This window comes from Galendromus occidentalis, unplaced genomic scaffold, assembly GCF_000255335.2.
Source record: "Galendromus occidentalis unplaced genomic scaffold, Mocc_1.1 scf7180000077438, whole genome shotgun sequence".
NCBI classification, from domain to species: Eukaryota; Metazoa; Arthropoda; class Arachnida; order Mesostigmata; family Phytoseiidae; genus Galendromus; species Galendromus occidentalis.
In genome coordinates this window covers 518537-536648 of record NW_003805426.1, presented here as the reverse complement: position 1 = coordinate 536648, position 18112 = coordinate 518537, and the positions used below count along the sequence as shown (strand labels likewise).

Genomic DNA, 18112 nt, shown 5'->3' with positions numbered 1-18112 from the left:
GAAGAGAACTTCCATTCCGGAGCAATGCCAACATACCCGGAGTCGGCTGCGCGAAGCTCTCCTCCTCCGCAGAGACGTCCGTTTCGTCCTCGTAGCGGAGGCCTCATCCTCAGCCCTGAGTCGTATCTCCGGTCCGCGATTCCTAGAGGATCGACTGCCTGACGACGATTCATCCTCATCTGCATCATCGTGCTTTGGCGACATGTCAATCAAGGAATTATCATGAATCATGAGAGTTCTCAAGGAACTTCGTTATATCGGATGTTTGAAGCATCGATCTGCTTGCGCTCCGACGTGTTGACCCTGGTCGGGACAAACCCATCCATGGAACCGGCTACGGTGCGTTCCCTGAACATGGATTCAGGGGTAGCCTCGGGGATTCAAATCGGTCGAGACCTTACCAGAGCCGATAATCATGCTCCAGGCTCGATTCCTGTCCTGTCGCGGCCCGTGGCCGAAGCCGTGGTGTCCCGCAGAATTTCGTTACGATTTCCCATAGAGAACATGGGAGCTGAGGATCGCCTTGAGACTCCGGCAGCAGTGCCATGATCAAGGTCGAGCCCTGGCAGATTCAGGTTATCATTGAGACTATGATCATCGGGTTGTGCGATTGCGGTTGCAAGGGCTCGTATCGGCAGGCTTGTGCCCAACGATAGGGCCCGCGCTGCTCATCGGCCCACTAGCTCAGTCGGTTAGAGCGTCGTGCTAATAACGCGAAGGTCATAGGTTCGATCCCTGTGTGGGCCAGCTTTTTTCGCCGTTTTCGTGTCGTCCCTCGTCATCTCTCATCGTCAGACGGTCGAATTCTATCGGGATCGGACACTACTGCGCGCTCTCAGCGCGTCAATGTTTCACGGCCTTTCACACGGGCAACGGATCCAAACCATTCATGCAGATTGAGTTTCAGAGTCCCTACTGAATGATCCGCAAGTCTCCTGGTTTTGACGAGCGTCACGACTCAAAAACTGATATAATCTGACTTCGGGGGGAATATCAGGATCGCTTATGTTCGGGAATCCCCGGAAAACCATTCCGAATCCTCGGCTGCTGGTGCTCTCGGAGGGGTAGCCTGTCGTCAGCTACGCGTCGAGTATTCGTCTACGGCCTCGACTTCTAAGTCGGCTCATTCGAGTCATTGGATGGTCGTGGTTATGGTCGAGGAGGGCGAGAATTCCCGAGTCAGAACCTCACGTCAGGGGGGATGTCCAGCCCAAGCGGAGGAAAAATGAACACTGGAGATGCGGGGTATCGATCCCCGTACTCTCGCATGCTAAGCGAGCGCTCTACCATCTGAGCTACATCCCCACGGTATATAGGGCAGATCGCTGACCGGTCTGACGCTTAACGGCGGTCTACGTACCGATAACGGATGATTGGACGCGCTGCCAGCTGGATTCGACATGACGTCATCATAGCGAACCGTCTGGCGCGTTCTTCGTTGCCGCCAATACGACGCCGAATGTCGTGAAGGTCGTCGACCGCCCCGAGCATATGCTCCTCCAACCGTATTTCTGAGCGGCCACGGAGACCATACCTGAACATTTGAGCCCGCCCAAACTAGCGTTCGAACGCGGATTACAGTTTCCTCGTACAACTAGGCTTTCGTCTTTAGTTCGCTCAGAGCTTGCATAAAACAAGCGACGGCGCTCATCCTCTCCACGCCCGGCTAGCTCAGTCGGTAGAGCATGAGACTCTTAATCTCAGGGTCGTGGGTTCGAGCCCCACGTTGGGCGATATTTTTGTTCCCCTCTCCGGGACATGCCTTCTTCTCATCTCGAATATACTTTTGTCGTGCCCTGAAAATTGCAGTAGTCCCCGAAGCTCTGACGCGTTTATAGAAATGACTGGAGCTCGAGCGCTGAGGAACGGAGGATCACCCAGCTCGCGGAGCGGTGGCCTGGATAGGCACCTGAGGTTTTCGCAGGTAACCAGCGTTCGCTGAGGCGGAATCAGCGTCACGTACTCCGTGCGCGAAACCGCTCGCTGAGTGAGCGGGAATATGCATTGTGCGCGTCTCCCATGATGCGCGCGCATGCAGATACTGGGGATTTCGCTAGGGATGCGAGGTGGTTGTCCATCGCAATTGACCATACGTTTCGCTTGCGAGGGTGAGGAGGGATTTCCCTATTCGGTCCGACTCGAAAACAAACCCGTCCGTATCAGTAGGTGCGTCAGAGTCGCGAAGGAAAGCTCGAATCTCTGAGTTTCGGTGAGCAGATCTTCGAGTTTTTCGTCACTCGGATCGTCGTGCGAATGCATCGGGAGTAATGCCAATTGTTGATGAGCGATATTTCACTTGACCAACTCGGTTTTCGCGAAGTTCCCCCCGCGGAACGAATTCGTTGCCAGAGTCCGCTCTCACAATTCGAGATAGCTATCACCTTGTCCGCGTGCTAGGGATCGCTTTTTCGGGATCTTTGAAAAGCGCGCCACGCTGGTCTGAGAGTTTGTTTTGAAAGTGGCTCAATATTCTTCTCACCACACGAGTGCTAGTCTGAATGGTGCCGTCGTCGTCGCATCGGCGATCGAAACTTTACTTCTTTTCTCTTTTTTTTCTCCGTTGATTTTCCCCGTTCGGAAGAAGAAATAAATCCCTATCGGAACATCTTTCCCCGGCGAAAGTCATGGATGCGGAGAGCGCTCCGAAAAAGTTACCGGCGGCGGCTGATCAAGGTGCAGTGATCAAGTTTTCGATGCCTGCAGGCCCTGAATCGGATGAATTCTATTCGACCCTCGTGCGAAAATTTGGCCAGGGTGCCGTATCGAGGACCGTCAAAGAAAACTGGTAGGATTTTTTCAGTACTTCGTCTACTTATACACAGCAGCTGCCAGAGCTGAGTTTGTGTGTGGGAGAACGTTTCCGATTGCACAGCATCGGATAATCTCAGAAATCTCATTTTCGTTCATTACCACGAACATATCCCTTGTGACACTTCCGGGATAACACGGTCGTTTTCGATTGAAGCTTGGGGAGGATAGGGAGGAATTCGATCGCCGGCGCCGCGTCACGAATCCGCGCTCTGGAAGATTTCGGAACCCATCATCCCAGAGGATAGCTCGCGGTGAATCTCCAAAAAGCTTACGTAGATCTCCGAATCAATCTTGAGTGCTCCTCTCACGACCGCTCCGAACAACGATTCGTGAAGGACGTGTGACCGTTTCAGCTTGCGCGATCGGAACCAATACTCGTTCGCAGCGCACTAGCCCAGTCAGGCCGGCGGGATTCTCCATTCTTTGGTGCCGCTCACTGCTTACGGAGATTACGGCATGCGGAAGCCATACGAGCGACGGATGCTCACATGTAGACGGGGTCCTTTCGGTGGCCATCTCGAAATCTGTCTTCGGTGTCCAAGGTTCCCCGGTATTTGACTGAAATCGTCGGAGCGAGCCTGAGGTGCTCCGGGGAGGCGATCTCCATCCGCCTGTACCAGGCTCGACGACGCTGATGGGAATTAGGCGTCGACAGTTCCCCCATCGAGACTGTATTATCGAGGAGCTTTGACGTCGACGTGGTTTTATGGTCATGATCATATCGAGCACCGTCTTAAAAAAGTGCGCCCGCCCCTCCTAACAGCGGACTTTGCTGCTTACAGCTGAGCGAGACCTGGCAGCACGCCAACGATTCTTGGTTGTGTTCATTCTCTCCGAGCCTACGGCCTGAATTGGGCTTCGAAGCTCTATGTCCGCTCTGGCAGACGCCGAGGCAAGCGGCAGAATGTGGTTGTGGTTAAATATTATTGACTATTGGTGCGAAGCGATGGCCGAAGGATCGGTCCCGATCCTGAGAATGTTAGTTCCTCTCTTTTTCTCATGCTCCGCCCTATTTCGAGAAGAGGACTCCCGTGGTATCTCGCCTTGTGACTTCTCGCGAGCAAACTCAGCCGGATATGTCATGATTGATTGTCGAATGAGGTTTCGTTCGGCAAAGAGATATTTTCCCGCCGGAAAGCGTTAGCCGACCTCCGGGCCCTCATGAGAACTCCATGCGGTCATGATCGCTCAGTCCTGCCCAAATTAACGAAAGGTGACGAGATAGCTGAGGTATCCTTGTTCTGTTTATTCCAGCTCAGCGATGAGCCCTGGCTCAGAAACTTCTGCAGCCGGAACAGTTTGCTCCTTGAACGATATCAAAGCTGTCAACGATTGTTTCCATCAGCAACAGAAGCAAAACTTCGATTGGAATTTCATCGATTTCGTCATAGACTACCTACTATCTTCCGATAAGAGTGGCAAGAAAGCGGCTGATGTTGATAAGCTCATTCAAGATTACGTTAAGTTGAACCCACAGCTGAGGGAACAGCTGGTTGTGATGCTGAAGAATTTGGCTGAGGTGAAAGAAATCAAAATCGACCCGAGTCACGAGGCTGCTGTGCTTCCGAAAAAAACTACCAAAGTCAACAGCGACAAAGAGAGCGCGACCAGGCCCACCAAACTAAGTTCCTCTCCGAACTTGGCTAGTTCGACACGATCTCCGACGCGACGCTCGCCAACGCTGTCGGCGGCTACATCGTCGTCTGACGTCAGAGGTATTCCGACGCCTGACGTTTCAGAAACTCCATCGCTAAGCGAAATCGAGGCTAGCAGTCCCGAGTCCAAGATGCTGTCGGCTCCTCCGATTCCTAAAGTTGTGTTGACAACGCCTGCCAGGGTACGAGACGATGGTGCGAAGATCGAGGAGACCCTGCCAGAACCTTCCGCACCACCGCCCTCGCCGACGTCACCGCAGCTCCAGGTCGGTTACGTCCGAGTGGTGGGGGCCACGACGAAAGCTTTGAGGCTGCTCCGTCTAGAAGACGCATCGGTGGACAACATCACTCTGATGACCACTACGCCCAAACGAATCGATGACAGCGATTGTGACGAGGTGTTCCAGTTCGCGGGATGTACGTACGAAGAATTGGTGAAGCTCGATGGCGCAGCTGCTTGCAAAAAGAAGAAGAAGAAACGCAACAAGAAAAAGAACAAGAAGAAGAAGAATGCCGCTGCGGCGATCGCCGACGACGATGACGAAAATGAAAACGAAGACGACGACGACGAAACTATTATCGATGCGGCGGCACCGGCCGCGGAGGTCGGATCGGCGACAGGGAGCGCAGCCTGTGTACCGAAGGATGCGCTGGAGTTCGCCGTTTTAGAGAGAATGAAAGAGATCACTGGCTTCAATATCGAGGACATCCTTGGCTCCAGATTCGGTCTGGATACAGCCAGCTCGAGCGGTCGATCCTCATCGACCTACCTCGCAATCTCGAAGCCATTACGATTAGTGGAGGATATCGAGAGCCGCACCCCAAAAGTTCCCGCTCGGTCCCAACAACTAGTGGAAGGGGAGATCCAGCCTCATTGCCTTGCTCAGGCGGAGTGTTGTGCTGTGACATCATTGGACGACTTGACAGACCTAGTGGCCGAAATTTTCCCGAACGATATGGAGCTGCAGGAAGCTTTCGCAAACAAAGCTCATAACTCGCTCGATTTGTGGAAGTTTATCGTCAAGTATGGCAGGATGTATAAGGATTTCGTCAACGAAGTCCTCGAAATGGTGAACGAGCTCAAAAAGGTCAGTCCCCGCCGGTGTGAAATCTCCTTCGATGCTTGTCCAGTCACCGATCGATTCAGGAGTGCGCGGATTGGATAATTCTCTCTCTCTCTACTCTCCCTCTGCGGTCTTTCACCTCCCAAATCATTGACGAGGTATCTTTTCTTCCAGGGACTCGTTGGGGCCATGGACGCCCACCGCGAGAAAACCAACGAAATCCTGGATACGCACAAGCGGGAAATGTGCTTAGTGGTGGAGAGGGCGCGCGCTTCCGATCACCGAGTCGAGGCGCTAGAGAAGGAGCTCGTGGATCTTCGACAATTGGCCGACGATCACCGAGTGAAAACTTTTACTCAGGAGGAAGAAATTCTTAAACTACAGAAGGACCTGACGGCGAAAGAGAAGAGGATAAGGAATTTCGATAACGTGAAAAAGGAGCTCCTCTCAGACCGTGACAAGATAAAGCAGAAAAAGGAGGAACTTGCCACCGAGCTAGAGTCAAGCAGATCAGACCTGATGAAAGCCAAATCCGATACAGACTCATTGCGCGAGCGGCTCAAGCGGTCGTGGCAAAAGTTCGATGAGACAGACTACAAGTTGAGGGAGCTCGAGGGCAAACTTAGCGAGGAACGCGCCGAAACCGAGCGGTATAAGAAAAGCAATTCGCTCCTGGCGAAAAAAATGCAGACCCTGCAGAACGAAGTCACGCAGCTAAAGGCGAACCAAAAATTAGTAAAGGAGCCGAACGGCATGGAGATAGCTCCGACGCGCACGGTTCCAACGAGAAATACTTCAACACAGACTACTCATTCTCCTTGTTCGACTTGTTCCCCCCCTCCCGGAATGTCATCTTTCTTCCCATCAGTGATATCATCCCATACCGGTGCTCAATCATTGAATACGCAATACTTGGGGATATCGGATGTTTACAACCAATATGCAACAAGTGTGGCCGGGGCGACTTCCAGTCAAATGCTCCATCAAACTTATCAAAGCGGCGGCGAGACCGTACAATCTCGAGCGGGTGCTTTCCCGTCCGGTAAATCGGTCTCAACAGAGGCTCCGAGAGCCTCCTATGCAGCTGCTAGTGCGGGCGGCGCAAGCGGCGCGATCGGTCAAAGACGAGATTATCGAGAGCCCGCTGTCAGGGAACGCGTCAGAGGCGGAGATTCTGAGGTCCATTCGCTGCTGTCGTTCGACGAGCCGTCGCCGCCTGGAATTCCTGGTGATTTCCTCTCCTCGGCCTCAACAAGCAGTAGGGTTCGTTCCAATTACAACGACTTGAGCGGCACGATTCTCAGTAGCCTCCATAATCTGTCCGTTCAGGACACAGAACCGTCGGTCTCATCTAGTCAACCTTCCTACGCGTCGCTTTTCTCGCACGAAGAGCGAGCACAGTACAGTCCTTGGGGGAAATCGACATTCGGTGAGCTTTTCGAACCATTTCTTTCTCCACCTGGGCTCCGCTCACCGTTTTAGTAAATCGCCGGAAGGATTGATCAGATCTGTTGAGATAAAGCGGAATTTCCACATTTACAGATCTTCCAACTCCGGCGGCCCCCTTATTGTTCAACATCAAGCCTTCTAGTCTGTTACCTGATTGTTCAAAACAAACTCAACAACCAAGATATCCGGACCCCAATCCTCCTCGTGACGAGTCGTCAGAGCAGGGTCGGGGACTGGACGCTCTGGACCGAAACGCTACAAAACGCAATCAAAGTTACACCGATCGCTTCGGATATTGAAGAGACAAATGTGTTGATTCTCACTTGGAATATAATATTCGAAATAATTGATAATTGATATTCAGATGACGTTCAATGTAAAATCAATCGATCACCGACCAAGATTGTTGACAATGTCCCAGGCTGAGTCCGCTGGACTTTCTTCTTGAAGCCTGGTTTCCCCTCCGACGAGAAATTTTATCGACGAGCTCAAAGTGTTCTCTACCCTCGGGAGTTGAATCGAGGGCGGGCCAAGTGACAAAATAAGGAATGATGATGAAAATGCAGTCTGTAGTCTTTAATATTTCGCCAAAAGTCGGGTTAGAGTCGGGTATCAAGCAATGATGGCTGTAAACACCCCCAACTGCCAACCCTTCACTTCACTACTCACTAATTATCGTCTTTCGATTCGACGAGAATATTATGGGATATATCATTTTTTTCTCCCTTGGCACTGCGGGTTTTACGGCCCAGGTTATTAACCCGAGCGGGACATTCGGCGAGTATTTCCCACGCTCAACGAATTCGAACTTCCGATTGAGCCTGCCCAGATTCGCTTCGTACGGAGCAAGCGGACCGTACTTCGCTCGACCATCGGCCCTGTCCCTAGTCGAAATTTCTCAGATGAGGCGCTTGACGGTACTTTCGATCCCCCCACTAATTTTCTATCCGATACAACTTCAGTAGAGCCAATAATCAAGACATTACAGGGCAGTCACGTAATGCGTCAAATGTAGCCTCATCAGTAGCCCACTCTCAATTTGTTTTTTCTTTGACTCGTCACACGGCTCACAATCAGCGGCCCAAATGCTACTCGCATTCCGCGAACCCAGCCTTCGCGCTAAGAGCTCCCTCCGGGACTCCGCCAGACTCGTCGGTCTACCGACGCCGACGGTAATTCGGTACGGAAAAAGTGACAAGAGGAGGTCGCTCGTTCAGCCGGGAGAAATATTAAAATAAGAGACCGCTGACTAGGAGAGGCAGCACGCTGATTAGGAGAACGGAAGCATTAGTAGGGGGAAGTTTCGATATCGACGTTCAAGCGAAACCGAGATGGGAGAAGGTTCTTAACGATTCGGCTCACCCTAATACGAGCCTCCAGCAGCGATCCGTGTCATCGGGCAGAAATGTAGAGAAAAATGTTCTTCGGGACGATAATCCGTCGCATGTTTATTGCCAGCCATCTGCCTGTCGGTCGCTCGACTTCGGTTACGACTTACATATATCAGTGGAGAAGCAACAAACACATTCGTTCTTGATTCGATTTTTTCGGGCTCGTTTCCCATTGAACCAGTTTGAAAGTCCTTAACTCCATTCGTAATGCATGACATTATATCACCACGAGAGATCGAGAGCGAAAGAGCCTCTGCTTTGCAGCTATGACCGGCGTTGAACATCCGTGAATCGGCATGCCTGATCCTTGATCTCGACGGGGGAGAATATTTCAGGGAGTCGATTCGATCAACGAGATTTATTTCAAAACAGTATTGTAATTCCGAGGTTCGTGAATGTTACTTCACGACACTTCAAATGGTATTCGGAGAGCGGTGCCATCGGTTATTTGCCCTTATCTGAAGCTTATTTCTACCTATCGGGATGGAAAACGTGGAGGAATCAAGCTTCGATGCACCAAGAGGAAATAAACATTTGTATATCACTTTGCAGGTCCCGTAGATCACAAGACGCGCTTCTCAGCAGAGACTTTTTCTTGATTCTGCGCAAGATCCCATTGCCCAACGAATTTATGCGTGGGAACGAGGAAGAGCACCTTTCCGAACGAATGGCGATCAAGAAAGACACAGATATATAATGATCCCCGGAGGCAGGGTGAAGGATGCGGAATCCCTCTCAACGTCGTGCTCCTCCAAGCGGGGAAATGTCGCGAATATTCATTAGCGGCTCATGAAGCTGGACAATCATATTAGGATGAGTTCACACATGAATCGTTCCACGGCGGCGGCCGCAGTGTCGGTGGCTCTCCGTCGTGTCGTCTCTGTCTTTGGATCGAGAGATCGATTTCTCGCCCCGATTTCTCGCCAGTCAACGATGAGGTGACTATCGTGGACGATAAGTACCAATTATAGCGGGCAATGATCGGGCCAGGGGATCGAGGTCGTCAACCTTACCGGCGCCGGTGAGCGTGCTGGCTCATACGCTAATATTACCTTTGAGCGCCTGAGCCCATGACTGCAGTTGACGGAACCGAACGGCTGTGATCCTGACAGAATCTATTGAAAAGAAATCGGTCAACCCGAACTCAAGAATTTCCAATCGATTGAAATCGCTCAGAAGCGTTGGGAGCACGCATCTCTCGGGGAGCGAAGTCTTTCCCCGAGACTTCGGCACTGCGTCGTCTGAATCAGCGAATTCGCGACTACGGAGCTCTCGTTCCAGCGTGAGCCAATCCGGATCTGAGCTCAGACAGCCCAATCATAGCCTTCAGATCGAATAGCCATCGGAGGGCGAAAATGAACTTTCTGCCTGAAACTTTCGGAATATTTTCCAACTCAGAGCTCGGACCGCTCATCTGTGTTCATAGAGCTATCTCTCAGATTTTCAATGCAACGTCCGAAAATGTCGGCGACACCGATTAATGAACGACTGAGACACTGATGTACGGCTCTTCTTCCACTAGCGTAAATAGCCCGTTTGGTAAATTGCTCGCTTATTGAACGCTCGTATTTCTCTGTCAGGCAGAGTCCGTTCCTCTTGGGGTTTCGAATAGATATCTTCCTACAGATCCAAGCGCACATCGAGCCGAATCGTGCAGTCTCGGTCCCAGCAACAGTATTTCAGATACCGTTCTGATCCCCCCGTACCACCATTACTCGCACTTAACACTTGGCTCACAACGGCTCCCTGAAGGAAAACAAAAGAAGACACAAACGCAGAACCTTGGCAGAAGCGAGCTGGTAAACGATCACAAAATAGAATCGCCATGGAGCGAAATCTAATTGATCCTTTGATCGATTGTTGCCCGTCCTCCCGAAGCGGCAAGTGAGACATCATTCTTCGGTTGTCGGTGGACTTCCTACAATCGATGGCTTTGTATTCTTCAGAAAATCGATCGATTCCCTCTCGGTACAGATGTTTGTTTCGAAAACAATGAGCGACGCGACAGTTCGTCGTCCCTACACTTCCTCCTACTTGCGCAAGAGCTTGCAGAAGTTGTCGATGAGCGGAACTCTTGGATTCCGAGGACTTCATCGATTCTCCCTGAGGGAGTGTCGCAACGCCGAGATATTCATCATCTGGCATCGTTCTTTTCGCATTGATATCATACGCCTCAAAGTAACCCCGCCGCGAGACGTCGCACGCAGCCGCCGATGCATACGCCGCGGAACTCGTGAACTTTAAGACGCCTGACTCACTGGCTCGAAACAGGCGACGATGTCGGAAAATATGCTAAGCAGAGTTGACGCTTTTTACGCACGTCCTGGAGACGCGCCCGGATCTCCTCACTCATTCGGTCGGGTGATCTCGCGACCGCCGAGGACGACGCAGGGCTGACCGTAATTTTCTGTCGACATTCTGACAGCATCTAGTTCGTTCCCGAATCAGATGCTGCTCCCGTCATGGTCGGCGACGTCACTGCGTTCATTATTATCGTTTTCGTTGTTGCCGTCGCCAATGTTGTCAACGACGTCGCAGCGATGACGTTGTGGCGGGTGGCCGGGTCCCAAGCCTCAAACTTCTCGACGCCGGCGCTGCTTTGATATTTTCTGATGAGGCCGGCTCTGTTTGTCTTTCCATTCCATAGAGGCTACGAAGGCGTAACCAACGGCGGCCATTGATGCTTTTGAATATAATAACAATAATCGGAGCCGCATTAAGATCGGCCTTGACATTCCCCGGCAGCACGCGGCACGTCTCTAGGAACGAGTTCCGATCACGGCTGCTCTTGACCATCGTGACTCGTGAGGCGTCGTCTTCGAACAATCGGATTGGAAATTCTCCGGGGATCCAGAGCTGAACTGAATATTGAAAATTAATTCCTCCCAAAAGTTATTCTGCCTGGAATCATGCCCTGACAGATCTTCCGAAGGAAAATAATCTCAGGGGAGCAGACACAGAATGGAACGCTGTGAGGAATTCGATCCATCAGATCCGAGATTCCGACTCCGGCCCGAATATACGAAGGCCCATTCCGAAAACGTGTCATCAGAAGCAATATACATTTTAATGGCGCGGTGGCTACCTCGAAGCCGGGGCGAAAACGGTGGCCGTGGCGAGGAGACCACTGACTTGGAGCGCCCGATTCTCATGATCGACAGACGATGAGAAGAGGGCACGATTCACGATTGGCTCGACCCAGTTAATCGGCGGGAGGAGAAGCTAAAAAGGCATTTTTCCTCTATGAATTCCTCCGCTGCCGGCTGAGGCAGCCATGATTTTGTCACGATGTTACACAAGTCTTACGGGCTAATTTCGGAGGAGAGACGTCGTCTATGAGGACGGCGACTCCGGGTCGTCGGCGGAAAACGAGGGCGTTGTGGGAGAATATGTTCCATCGTCCTTTTGTAGACGGCGCCGACGGCGGAGATATTTCCACCCGACAATTCTGTACGTATTTTTTTCACGCGTAGTTGCCGGCGAGGCGGGCGTGACTCCATGTGCAAAACAAACGATAGAGATGGCAGCCGCTCGGCAGAAGTCGCGATGACTTCTTTGACGGAACGTAGACGGTCGAAGACACTGATGGCGAATACCATTATCGGAAAGACACAAGCCGTTTTTCAAATTATACAGATTGTATCATCTGGAGCATTCTCCCGCTTGTGGAAAACGGCAGACGAACGAGCGATCTCTTCCCTTTTTTTCTGGATGATCCCTGAATAGAAGATTCGAATCTCTGATATAGAGGAATTTTTTCGCCATGCGCAGAACATCGGATCGATACAAGTACCTCCGAGGAGCTGCGGATCGCCCCAGATCCGTCCACGACATTTCTGTCATTACGCACATTTTCGACGTTCTGCTCTTTAGAGGTTCCTGCATTGCTCCGACGATGTCTGAAGGAGCCGCTGCCGTTTCTAATTCTCACTCGCAGCTCTCCCCGATGATGGAAACTCGACGGAACGACCCGCGAAGAAGGACGTTCGTCCAAACACCCAACTCCGGTTAAGAATCGAGGGGCCGGATGGCGTGGCATCGATTCGAAGGTCAGGAATCGAATTGATTTCCCTCCGATCCCAAATTAAGGACAAATCGTACATTGATCCGGCGCTAGGATCCGGAGCTGGATGACAGTTGACTAAATTGAAAGCAGCAAATCATGGGATTAGAACCCGTTTGAGCTGCTCCCTGTAGGATGATTATCTGATAAGAAGTCACTTCACTGAAAAGCTCGAGGATAGCTATTTTTCGCCTTGTCCTGATACCCGGCAGCGTTGAGGAATAACTCAGAAAGTGAAAAACTTGGGAAGCGTCAACATCACTGCAGGATCAACCAATCGAAGTGATGATTATCACGTGGTCGAATTCGGTTCGGAGAAACTCGGTCAACGGCGAATCGAGTGACTTTTACGAGTGTTTCCTCCGTATGTAAGTCTAGTTATCGTCAGAAGAAAGTTTTTCCCTAGTGTGTCCAATAGGCAATCGGCTCCCCTACTCCGTCGGCAATAGCAGATAACGCGATGAATGTGGGTCTATCTGAAACGCAGAATAATATCGATCGACAGATGAATCAATGAATCTGATGGCCTATACATCCGTCCACCTCGTCGTCTATCTCACGATTTTGCGCGTATGTAGTCCCCTGACAGTAATTGATGGCAATTCTGGGTGGCGTAAAAACGGTACAGATAGCCGCTGCAGAGCGGTGCGTCGAGTGCGTATTCACGATTCAGAAGATATCGAACGTCAGTCCGCATGTATGCTCCTGCGAGGCAGGAAAGCAGACTCTAGACTTCAGATTCTAATCATTTCTAATGCATCGTCTCTCATTTTGGAAATATCTCCGAGCTCCTGAACGTGGGAAACTTCGGGACAAGCGGTCCGGGTTCCGATCTCCTGGTAAGCTCGGACAGGGGTGGGCTTCATTGTGGGTTCGATATGAGCGTTGATCGTTTTCGAAGTATGAGAATTCTCGAGACTGCTCAAATTACGGAGAGGGAACACTTGCGGTCGACCCTACAAGTTTCACTCCGATAGAAGCAGAAATCAATTTGACGATCCGGTACGCCGTTTCAGGCACGATCGACGCCGACCAAGGGTACGGATTCCATTTGAAACCTCCTCGGGGAAACGACTCGCTAAAACCTTGCGCATTCCCGATATTCTCTTCATTATTTGTTCAGGTGTTCGTTTATAATTTCTGTGTCATGCCCAGCACCGATTGATCGGGTTCGCACCGTTCCCGTCCCCGCTCCTGATGAATCACGATTTCTGGAAGCATTTCGGTCGGATCATTGACGCGCCTGCTGAAGCTCCGAGGAGGAGGGGGTTCCGGAATGCATCACGAACATTCCAAGTGATCATCAAACGAGCTCTTGTTACAGCGTCTTCTGCTCACAATCATCCGATGTTCACCGTCTGACGTCAGACTCCTGGAGAGATTCTCTGGAGTCGAACAGGAAGAATACAATCAATGTAGGTGAGACGCGGTTTGAGTTCCGCGTGCCGGTTTGAGTTCCGGACGGGAGACCGTCGAGTTCGCCGACTGGAATGCATGCTCGAAACGCGCTCGTCACGGAATCGGGTTTCTCGAGAAGTCGATAATAATTTTCGGTGGTAACAGCTATTCCAAGGTGATGAAATTTTCGCGGCACTCGGCCGAGTCAAAACCTTTCCTTCTCTGCCGTCTCCTCATTCCGCAGATTGAGCGACCGTCACCGACAGGATCGGCACACTACATATTTATTTCTAATGAGCCGGCAGAAAGTGGGACAGAAGAGTAGGGTATATGTGCTGGCTGGTCTCCCGTTGTCGTCTTGTCAATCGTCGATTCGAGCGGCGAGTACGGCGACGCCCCGTAGAGCTTCACTCCCCAATGACTGTAGATGGGTCTCTGAGGTGGGTTTTCCCATCCTCAATCAATCAATCGATCAGGGATCCCGCGCTGTCCGACATTCCGCAGAGTTCCGCCTAACGAGATGGAATATCGATTTCCCCGCGGTCACAACTTCACTATTCGCCTCCCCCTCGCTGAAACGGAGAGAGAGGGAAAAGAAACGGTAAAACTTCAATAGACTTTTCTTTGGTCTTCATAGTTTTCTGCTTCAGACTGCGGCCGCGAACAAACCTGGTGAAAGGACTCGACTGGAAAGCTGACCCGCTTTCTGGTTTTCTCTTCCGTTTGGATCCACCTGACGTTGACGTTTGTAGTTGGTCGCAATTCCTTGTCTGCATCTTCCTGTGCCTATTGGGCTCTTCGACTATTCCGTCAATTTCTCCGTCTGTCCCTACGCTGCCTGCTCCGTCTATCGGTCGGTGCGTCCCACCCGCTGCCGAGTGGCGTTGAAGTCGTCGGTGCCGCGCACGCTGTTGTCATTGAAAATTGAATAGTTCCAACACAATAAGTTTGCCGGAGGGTCTATCTCTGATCATTGGGTGTCGTTCCTCGAATTCGCCCCTTCGTGACGATTTCCGTCGGCACATGTGTTCGATCCGCCTCCTCGCGACCGGAAAGGAACTTTTCCTCCGCATGGGTTGAATTCTTTCCGATGTTTGTCTCGTTTTTCTGTAAAAGCGAAGAAGGTGTTGCTCGGGGCTTGAGCTTCACGTCGGCCCCCTAACGTGAGTTTTCCTTTTTGCTCGTATTCATCGCCCTCGGAGCTTCCTATCCATCGAACCGCTCGCAGGGCCTTCATTGAAGTCGGCTTCCGCATTAAGAACGCGCACCCCGAACTCCACTGATTCCGTCGCTCTGCGTAGCGTCAGACCGCGATTCACCAGCCTCATTTATCGCCGAGTTTTCGCCCTCATCACAAAGCCACCGAAATTCTCTACCTTATCCTTTGAATGAACCGAATGACTCCGCCCGAGATCTCCCTCTAAGTCTCGCTCCAAACTGAGATAGGGAGAACGCTCCATTGACAAGCCAATCATCGACGTTTTTTGACCTTCCGCTCGCCATGTGGACCGGGAGCTGAGACTGTCGAAGCACAGACGATACCTCAATGGTCTCAGGGGGTGAGTTAGTTTGGAGCGTCGCTCTGACGAAAGCGAAAAACTGTCGATCGACACTCTTCCGGTGTCGAGCCCTCAGACCTGAGTGAGAAGAACTTCACCGCTTTTCGTATCGCTGGCCGCCGGTGCTGCCTTTATCGCGAACGTTCCAAGAGCAAGCATCGGGACGCGATTTCAGTGCTTTATTGTACGATAACTGTCTGCGTGGGTGTTTGGTGTAATATTATCGCGAATCGGGGGGCGAAAACTGAAAGTGCTCCGTTGCAGCCGGAAAGAAATCGTCTGCGAGGGAAGTTTTTAGACGACGGGAATCCACCGACTGACATCGATACAGAGCCACCTGCCTCAATCCGTTTTCACCGCATCGTTCTTGATTTTGTGATTTTCCACCGTAACAACCTTGTTCGGTCTCCCCATACCGGCAGAACAAGTGGCGATAATCAGGGACTCCTGAGTCACTCGGAGCACGCGCAGAGAAAGGATGGCGGCTATCGATGTTCAGCGAAGCAACATCCTAGTCGTTGGCACTGAGAATTTGCTCCATCGGTCACGGCTGTCTCACTTCAGTCAGCTGGGATGAAAATTAGCGAGACGGACTGCAGAAATACACAGCATGAAACCTTTGTTCGCAAATTTCAACCTTCACTCGAACACCAGGGAACTACACGATCCGGTTCCCGTCCGAGTTTAGATGCTACTTGAGATTTTAACTTGATCTTCCGCTTTGTTATTCGATACCGATGGACAGGAAGCTGAATGCCCTGAACAAGATCAGGAGTCACCGCTTACTGTAAATATTATATTATTTATATTCAAAATTCCTGACATGGGATGCATGTTTGAATCTTAGACCAAGGGTTATCCTGTCCGTTTCGCATTGTGAGATTCTCTCGGAGCAGTCGAACGAAAATCTCAAGAATACCTCACTCGGGTCGAGGCTAATCCGAACCAGAAGAAATGCAGGAAAAAAATATGAAAAACTCACACATTTCATGCATGGAAATATATCGTTCTGAAAATTTGTTCGCAATAGTGACACCGCTCACCGGCGACGTTGACCTCAAGAGACAGACGAGACGTTTTCGAAGACTGAAGTGAAGCTCCGTGGGAATTCCGTTAAAAAGGTCAATGCTGCAAACAGAATTGAGCGTCGTGACGACAACGCCACCAACGTCAACGACGGTGTCACCTATAAACGCATGCATTTCGAACTTCCCACGAGCATATCACACCAGAATCTTCGTCGAGCTTCTAACCGGGACCGACTAAGAGCGTATCGCTCGAGCGAAATGCTCAAGGACTCTTCTCGAGAATTGTCGAGTCCGCCATCCGATCTCCCGAGGAACCCATTTTTCCCGTGGAGGAACAATCGGTCCATCCCGATAAGTTCCCCGATGAGAGAGCATACACAGAAGAAATTTTAAACGACTGTGGTACAGACGAGGACGCAGCCGGAATTCGCAGCTCCAAAGCACATAAAGACGTTCGCTGGCTTTTCACATTTCGTCTCCACGACAATGAGGAAAGGAGAATGATCGACTATTTGGAATGTTTGTTCTCGGTCGATCGATTACTTTTTTTGTGAGGGACAGATGGATGCACTTGTCTAGAATGCAACATGTCTCACAGGAACGTAAAGCAGCGAATAGTCAACAATGTCTATCCTCATTTCTACGCTTGAATCCAGACAAGAGGACGAATTCTCCGTCCGCTTCTCAGCGCGCTTCCTCCATAGCTTTTAATTCGTATCTCGGACGCCGCTCCGCCATCTGGGCAAAGTCAGGCAACTCGAACCGATCAAATCAAGTCAGTAGAACGGAATAACATCTTCGGGAAAAGACACGTAAAAACTCTTCAATGGCAGGATAAAACTACAGGAGAGGCTCACTGCGAGTTTTAATCTCGATATTTTTCGCCGCCGACCGTCCGCCTGAAGTTCTGTAACACGGCGCTAATAAAAAGCTTAGGTCCGGGGTTTCCGCGCTCAAGTGGATTTTTCTAGGTTATCGCCATGCGATTAGATCGGAGGAATCTTCTTCATCGGTTTCTGAGATTTCCTGGATGATTCGCTCCGCATTCTCAAACAGAATCAAAACATTTTTCCACACGTTAATGCTTCGAAGAAGCGTCCAGCTAACGGAAAGTCCATTTTTGAACCTTACGCATTCCAGAGCTGTGATTCATGAGTCATGATCCGTACTATCACCATTTTTTCGAATCCACGCTCGTCTTCGATCAGAATGAGCATGCTATTCTCAATACCGAAAGGCAGAAGAATCGTTGGGTATGACCATCAAAAATTTGACGAGTACCTCATCATCGATGATAAATAATAATCAATTAAGCCGGTAATTATTTCTCGGGAGGAATGAATCGGATACAGTGATTCTATTCGCCCGAGATTCACGCGCGATATAAGCACAATGGCCCACGGTGACCTTCCCGTTTCAATCCGTTTTTCGACTAGCGTGATAGTTTCTGGAGTCGAGAAAATGAATTCTAATTATATCGAAGGCATCAAACACCTCCCACATTTACCAATCAAGCTCTGAATGCGGAGCCGTGCCGAGACTGACATTGTAGAGCCGCGCGACGGTCGCTGGCCCCCTCGCTTGACCACTGCCGTTCATTTTGATATTGCCGGTGAGCAGTCCGACAGTGAAAGTTAGCAACGACGGGACGCTGAAGTCTTTCCAGATGCCGGAGGGCCTCTCTGCCATTTTTG

General features: G+C 50.9%; 2 protein-coding genes and 3 non-coding genes across 5 annotated transcripts; 4 read left to right on the top strand and 1 right to left on the bottom strand.

Moving 5' to 3' along the window:
• The first annotated feature begins 673 nt into the window (after window positions 1-673).
• TRNAI-AAU (transfer RNA isoleucine (anticodon AAU)) lies at window positions 674-747 on the top strand. Its single transcript has one exon. It is a non-coding gene; the product is annotated as a tRNA-Ile (tRNA).
• Window positions 748-1233: 486 nt separating this feature from the next.
• TRNAA-AGC (transfer RNA alanine (anticodon AGC)) lies at window positions 1234-1305 on the bottom strand. Its single transcript has one exon. It is a non-coding gene; the product is annotated as a tRNA-Ala (tRNA).
• A 355-nt stretch (window positions 1306-1660) lies between these two features.
• On the top strand, window positions 1661-1733 carry TRNAK-CUU (transfer RNA lysine (anticodon CUU)). The gene has a single exon. It is a non-coding gene; the product is annotated as a tRNA-Lys (tRNA).
• Window positions 1734-2141: 408 nt separating this feature from the next.
• On the top strand, window positions 2142-6401 carry LOC108864221 (dynactin subunit 1). Its single transcript, XM_029111393.1, has 5 exons — window positions 2142-2209; window positions 4066-4900; window positions 4961-5554; window positions 5705-6273; window positions 6335-6401. Exons 2-5 carry the CDS (start codon window positions 4073-4075, stop codon window positions 6399-6401), a joined length of 2058 nt encoding a protein of 685 aa, XP_028967226.1. The 5' UTR covers window positions 2142-2209; window positions 4066-4072.
• Window positions 6402-6445: 44 nt separating this feature from the next.
• LOC100906208 (uncharacterized) lies at window positions 6446-7542 on the top strand. The gene is made up of 2 exons (XM_018639443.1): window positions 6446-6959; window positions 7073-7542. Exons 1-2 carry the CDS (start codon window positions 6506-6508, stop codon window positions 7276-7278), a joined length of 660 nt encoding a protein of 219 aa, XP_018494959.1. The 5' UTR covers window positions 6446-6505; the 3' UTR covers window positions 7279-7542.
• Window positions 7543-18112: the final 10570 nt, after the last annotated feature.